General features: G+C 29.4%; 1 protein-coding gene across 1 annotated transcript; it reads left to right on the top strand.

Moving 5' to 3' along the window:
* Positions 1–2,075: 2,075 nt before the first annotated feature.
* Positions 2,076–5,620, top strand: Phum_PHUM509240 (uncharacterized protein; the record flags this gene model as incomplete). Its single annotated transcript, XM_002430992.1, has 7 exons — positions 2,076–3,089; positions 3,498–3,530; positions 4,806–4,841; positions 5,148–5,192; positions 5,417–5,422; positions 5,501–5,508; positions 5,554–5,620. The coding sequence occupies 7 exons, from the start codon at positions 2,076–2,078 to the stop codon at positions 5,618–5,620; spliced, it is 1,209 nt and encodes a 402-aa protein (XP_002431037.1).
* Positions 5,621–7,500: the final 1,880 nt, after the last annotated feature.

Raw genomic sequence — 7,500 nt, 5'->3', positions numbered from 1 at the left:
GGATCAAATGCGTGAAGCAGCAGCAGAAGAGTCACGGGTAGTAGTAGTGGTAGTAGATTTAAATTTTATTTTCGATTTCGTCGTTATAATACTACCCACACAAAAGTAGTTTTGTAGAAAAAAGAACCGTTATTCTTTACCCATTTGCATCCTCATACACTCACACGCACACGCACGCACGCACGCACGCACATACTTACACATTCGAAAAAGGGGATTTTTTTTTTTTTTTTTTTGGCTTTATCAGTTTGTTTGAATTGTCATTAAAAAGTTTCGCATGCGATATCTTGATTCTTATTTAATAACATTATTATTATTATTATTATTATTTTTTGCATTGGTTTTAGTGGTTGGTGATAATTTTCTTGTTAACAACGAACAAAGATAAGACCTGATAGATGAATATATTCGTGTGTATTATGTATTTACTATTATTATTATTATTATTATTTTGGTTTCGAAAGTTTGTTGTTGTTGTTGTTGTTGTTGTTGTTGTCGTTGCAGCATAAATATTCTGTTTGCTTTTGTGTTTGTGTGCGTGTGCGTATTTGTGTATCACAATCATTACTTTTATATTGTTTTATTATTATTATTATTATTAAATGCGCGGAATTTGTTTACATAAAAATTAAAATAATTTGTTCGCGTCGTGTTGTTGTTGTGTGTGTGTGTGTGGAACCTTTTAAAAAATTTTTAAATTATTTTCAACCATGTTTGTTTAATAATAATCTTTATCACATCTCGAATTAGCATTTAAAAAAAAAGAGGAAAAGAAAAAAAAACAAGACGATTCGAATTATGAAGTCAATTTTTTTTAAAATTAACATTATAACCGTGTTTTTTTTTTTTTTTGCGAAACATTGTTTCTAAACGTTCACGTTTTGTTTCAAAACATTTCGTAAGGAAAAGAGGAAATTAAGGAATGGAGGAAAAAGGATAGTTTTTGATTTAATAAAAAGGAAAATAAATAAAAATCATGTTTTCACCGCTATAATATATATAAATAATATTTTAACACTTTGGTGTTTTCTTATCGTTATAAATGATATCATATCTTTTAGAACCGCCACATCGCACAAGTGTTGACCTGTTTATAAAAGCAATAAGAAAACCTATACTGTCATTCGTTAATCACATGCTCTAAGAATCATTATTATTCTCTTGGAAAACTTTTTTTTATTGTTTGCGTAGGCAAGTGTACATGGCTGTGACTAATCTTGCCGTTATCTGAATATGGTAGTAGTGAACCATTTCATTTCTTCGCAGTCATTTTAAACTCTCAAATAAATAATAATGGTCGGGTTTGATTGAAAGTGAAATTTTTTGTGATTTGGAGTTTGTACGGGTTTTTGTTTTGTTTTGTTTTGTTTTCGTGTTTTTCAATTTTTTATTTTATTTTATTTTATTTTATTTTATTAAATATATTTGTGCATAAGTTTGTTTGTTTGAAGGAAAGAAAAGAAAAATAAAAAAGAAAGAAAAAAAAATTAACGGGTCGTCGTCACACATATGTTTTGTGTTGGGTTTTTGTACGATGGATTTTTTTTTTTTTATATTTTGTTATTAAAATATTGTCGAGTTAAAAAAGTAATAACGGTTTTTTTTTCATTGGTGATTATTATTATTATTATCATTATTATCATTTTATATGTTTTGTTGCGTATTTGCTGCTTTTAAAACGAATCCATCGTATATATATATATATATAATAAATTGTTTTTCGATAATAAAATTTATTTTATTAGTTAAAAAAAAAAAAAAAGCTTTTAAACGTATTTATTATTATTATTATTAATATTTTTTAAATTTAAAAAAAATGTGCCGTTTGAATGCTTTGTGCTATTAGACTTGTTGCCTTAAAAAAAAAAAAAAAAAAATTCATTAGTTTTTTTTTTTTTTTTTTTTTTTTTTCCATTATTTTAGAATATTTAAATGGAAAATTGAAGAAGATGCGCCATTTTTTTCAAATTATTAACGTTAGTGTATTAACGAAAAGGATTAAAATCTTGTTTGTTTATTAAAATTTAATTTTGACATTTTTTGGTTTCTTCTGCTGGTAATATATTTTATTAAAAATGAGTTTTAGTGCTTCGAACAAACCTGAATACGTCAATTTAAAATCAATTTTCGGGGATAATAACAACGCGAGTCGTACGTCGAAACATGTAAAGCGAAGGGCACCGTTGCCCCCGAATAATAATAATAATAATAATAATAATAATAATGGTTCTTTAAAACCCTCCGAAAACGTGAGGCAACCGTCCGAAAGTTCTTTTCGTGACACGCCGAAAAAAATCGTCGATAAAAATGACGGTAAAGAAATGAATGCAAAATTGCAAATAATGGAAGATGGTTTGGGTGGTGGTGGTAGTAGTGCCGTCAACGAAAAAGATTTCGATTTGAATTCTCAACTCAAGGAATTAGAAAACATAGCAAAATGTTATAATAATTTAAAAATAAAAATTGAAAGAAGTACAAACCCCTTCGAAGAAGATGGAAATGATTACGATGAGAATAAAAATCCATTTTACGAAAGTAAAGTAGTCAAAATGGAAGAAGAGGAAGAATTCGATGAGAAAAATCCATTTCGTAGTAAAACGATGGTGGAAGAATTTAACGGAAGGAACAACAACGCGAGCGATAAATACATTTTGGGGAGAAGTGAGGTCAACGAGGGAAACAAACACAATTCGGAAATCATATTGAAAACGGACGCGGAACAAAACGGTGTGGAATTGAGGAAAAATTCGACGCCGTCTAAAATCCCCAAAAGAACTCTGTCGGTGAATTCGGGGGAAAATGCTGCAAAAAAGGAAAATTTTCAAAGGAACGGTGATATCAGGCACAGCGTGGGTCCGGGAACGAAAGACACGCCGAAAGTGAGAAAAGATAGATTTTTGAGAGCAACGTCGGATGATAATCGGGATGCATTGGAAACGTTTAAAAAACCCTGGACGAGAGTTTCGGCCAAATTCAAACGGGAACCTCTTAACATTGCCAACAAGGGTCCTGGAAGGGGAAACAACAACAACAACAACAACAGCAGCAACAACAGGCCGACTTATCGCAAGAATGTGACTAACGTTCAGGTAGGAAAAAATAATAAAACGATTGTGTGTGACGTCTTAAAAGTAAAATTTTCCACTACTACTCGAGCAGAGGAAATCACGTGAAAATTCATTTAGGAAAAACGGAAAAATTGACTACGGGTTTTAATGCATTGCAAGATTTTGAGGTTCGTGAGAGATTGTGTTGGTTCCGCCTCTCCCCCCCAATTTTCTATTTTTAAAAAATTCGTGCCTCCTACCTCACATTTTTTTTTTTTTTTTTGGTAATTTTAAATGTATCACGTGGCATTTCGTTCGTTCGTTCGTTCGTATATATTATTTATTTTAATGATTATTTGACGATGGGAAATTTTAAAAATTATCATCATAGTTTCCATTTGCATTTCTTAACAAAAAAAAAAAAAAAAAAAAAAAAAATTTTTTTAAAAGTGCAAATGTCAAATTTTAAATACACCTTCGTTAGTTTGTTTAATCTATACTCATACGTAATCGTTATTTTATTTATTTATTTTAAGTAAATAAGTTTTATTACTCTATGAAACGTTGTGAATGCTTTGCTTTAAAAAAAAAAAAGAAGGAAAAAAATTAATTAGAAAGGGAAATAATAATAATAACTTGGAGCAATTAGAAATTTTAATAATATTGCAAAGAAAGTTTTTTTCCCCCCTATCTCTCCCCCTATCTCTCTCTCTCTCTCTCTCTCTCTCTCACACACACATTTTCTTTCTTTCTTTTTTTTTTTAAATTTATTTATTATTTTTATATATATTATTATTATTATTATTATTATTATTAAAAAATTTAATTTTCTGTTACCCCCCCCCCCCCCGAATGTCGTATTAATAATGTATTACAAGGGTAAGGTAGGTAACCCCGAATGAATTTATCGAATTTTCAAATTGATTGATTGACTGATTGATTGATTGATTGATTGAAATTTAAAAATGAAATTTTATACCTCGCTGCTTTTGCCGCAAATTTCCTCCTTTCTCTCTCTCCTTCCCCTTCTTCCCCCTCGAAAAGGAAAAATGTTACGATGCTCTTTTTTTTTTTTTTTTTTTTTTTTTTTTAATAAAAATTTTGATATATTGAATGTGTTTACCTAAAAAAAATTGATTGAAAATATTTAAATTTGTTTACCAATAACTAATCTCCGAGTGTGTGTGTGTGTGTGTGTGTGCCACTTAAAATATTGGCGATTAAGAGAGTGGAAAAAACGAGAAATCAGGTTTTTTTTGGGGAGTTAATTTATTTATATTTGAATTATTTAAAAAGGGGGGGGGAGACGTCGAAATGTCAGTTAACCGAATTTAATCGATTTCGTCGTATTATATACGCATATATATTTTTTGCGCAAGGTATCTCGCGTATACTGATTATACAACATTAATGAAGCCAGTTTCTCTCTCTCTCTCTCTCTTTCACTCTCTCTCTCTCTCTCTCTCTCTCTCTCTATCTCTCTCTCCTTCTTTCTTTTTCTTTTTCTTTTCTTCATTATTATTTTTTTAAATAAAACATTTGCGTGCACGTTTTCCTCTTCCAGCCCGCTCCCCCTTTCCCTTCCCCTTCCCCCCTTTCACATCTCCCTTTTAATTATTTATAGTTCATTCGCTGGAGGTTTATTATGTAGGTAAAACGTCAATACTAACAAAAAAAAAAAAAAAAAAAAAAAAAAAAAAAAAACACAAAACAAAAAGAAAACTTTTATTGTTGCTAAATTTAAAATTTTATTTAAAGGAGGAGAAGGAGAAGGAGGATAGGAGGAGGATAAGCGTTTGTTAATAATCAATTTTTTAATTTTTATTTTTGGGTAAAACCGTTTTTTGTTGTTGTCTCGAATTTTTGTAAAATACGTTACGTAATTTTTTTTTTTCTTTTCGAAAGTATGTTGTTGTTGTTGTTGTTAATAATAATAATAATAATAAAAACGAGTAAATTTTATTTTCAAACAAACATTTCTTGCAGTTTTTTTTACGTAAAATGTCGGACTGTAAAAAGTACAGGCGTGTGTGTGTGTGTGCTTGGATGTTATTAAATTTTTATTTTTTTTATTTTTATTAAATTAATTATTTCTTTAAGGTACTAAAACAACAACAACAACAACAACAAAAAAATTGTTTTATCGTGGGTCGTTCCCCGAGTACACGATATAATACCCCCCCCCTTTTTTTTTTGTTGTTGAACGTGTTACTCTACTACACGGTAACAACGAAAATCGTAGAACCAAAAATGTTCATTAATATTATTATTATTATTATTATTATTATTATTATTATTATTATTATTATTATTATTATTATTATTATTATTATTAATATATTAATTTTTTAATGTCTATTTTCTTTCAGGTAAGAGTAAATAGAATTTTCATCGGTTTTGAGAGAAATTCAGTAGGCGGTATTATCATTATTATTATTATTATTATTTGCAAGGGCGGTGAGTAGGTTAACTAGAATTACGTTAGTTGTTAATGTTACAAATCTAGGTTGTTGGGACCATTTGTGCCCGTGACTCACGCCACTCTGGTTGAATTACCATACCTAAAACCATGAAATTTTAATGGCGGTTACTTACGTACGGGGTTTAAAAAACTAATCAGATATTTTTTTTAAAAAAAAAAACAGGTATGCTAAAAAAACGCCTCCTCTTATGTTTTTAATAAAAACTTTGAAAAGTTTAAAAAAAAAAAAAACCAAAAAAAGTTTTTTTTTTTAAATTAACGACTAAATAGTAGTGGTATATGGATGGGTAAAATTTTCCATCATCGTCGACGACGTTGTCCAAAAAAATTATTTTTAAAATGCTTTTTCTCTCCCCCCCCCTCTCTCTCTCTCTCTCTCTGTCTCTCACGTTCTCCTTTCAAAAAAAAATATGTATCGTCGTTGTATCGATCTCATATATTTATATTTTTTAAAAGCCATTTTTTTCTTGTTTAAAAATAAATAAAAAAAGTAGACAGAGAGTAACAAAGCACACACACACACACACACACACACACATCGTGATAAAAATTACATATATTTAAATATGTGTAAAGGTTTTTAACAAAGCAACGGTTGAATCAAGGACTTTTTAAGGTTATCAGTAGGTTTAAAAAGTAAAAAAGTATTATTATTATTATTATTATTATTTAACTTTATTATAAACACTTGAGAAATATACAGTTCACTGATTGAAAATCAAGGTAAAAGAAAAAAAAAAAAAAAAAAAAGAATCATTTCGAAGCTTGGATGTGTGTGTGTGTGTGTGAGAGTGTGCGTGTGCGTGTACGAAAAATAATAATAATGATAAATAAATTACGTGTTAGGCTTTTGTACCGTTTTATGCGTTAGGATTTTTTAAACCTTTTTCGAGAACGTTTTCCTCCTATTTGAAATGTATATATGTGTGTTATTGATTTGGGTAAAATCTCTCAATTTATTTATATTGGATTTATGTTTCTCTCTCTCTCTCTCTCTCTCTCTCTCTCTCTCTTTCTCCTATGTGAATGTGGGAGACATTGGTCTCGAGTTATGATTGCGAATCGAACAAATCATAAATTGTTTTTCCGAATTAAAATTGTCAGTTTGGTGCTGCGTATATTGTTGTCGACGTCGACGACGACGATGACGATGACGACGAGTCGTTTAAATTAAATTTTAATTATCGAACGAAATAGAGGGTAATTAGGAGTAAAAACAGAAAACAAAACAATCGGGCATGAAATTATTATTATTATTATTATTATTATTATGATTTTTAATTTTTTTGTTTGTTTGTTTGTTCGTAGAAGGATTCGAAATTAAAAGATTATTAGATTTGAATCGTTGAGTGAATGAATGAGTGAATGAGTGAGCGAATGAGCTCGAGAGGTTTTCGAGGGATGAAAGCAAAAAAAAAAGGAAAAAAAAGGAAAGAAAGGAAAAAAAAGGAAAAAAAAGGGAAAACGTAGTTTAGATTGTGGCGACGCCTCTTTTAACCAGCAATCGTGTATCGATTGTGAAAATTCGAGTGTTCCACTTTTTTTTTTTTTTTTTTTTTTTCCTTCACTACTACTATTACTGTTATTATTATTATTACTATTTTTTTTCCCACTTCCTCCTCGTTTTTTTTTTTTTTTAAATACGGGGGAAAAAAATGACTTTTTTTTGAAATGGTGCAAGGTTAAAAAAACGTGATTGATTGTTAGTTTTTGTTGTTATTGGTACATTAACCGTCGAATGTGTCTTATATGCGATAATTAAAAAAAAATTTTATGTTTATCGATTGACTGACTGACTGAGTGACTGACTGATTGGCTGGCAGTCGATAAATGATTAATTTGATACCGGTCGTTTTGGTATTTTATATGTATACACGCCGCGTATGCAAAATGATAATCGAATTACCTTTACTATTTAGTTTGCATAAAAGTACGCTGATAATGGCAAAAATTAAAAAAATCATTATTTTC

Source organism: Pediculus humanus, genomic scaffold (genome assembly GCF_000006295.1).
Source record: "Pediculus humanus corporis 1103172108279 genomic scaffold, whole genome shotgun sequence".
Taxonomy (NCBI): Eukaryota; Metazoa; Arthropoda; class Insecta; order Psocodea; family Pediculidae; genus Pediculus; species Pediculus humanus.
The sequence above is the reverse complement of the archived record's forward strand: the minus strand, read 5'-3'. Positions and strand labels throughout refer to the sequence as shown.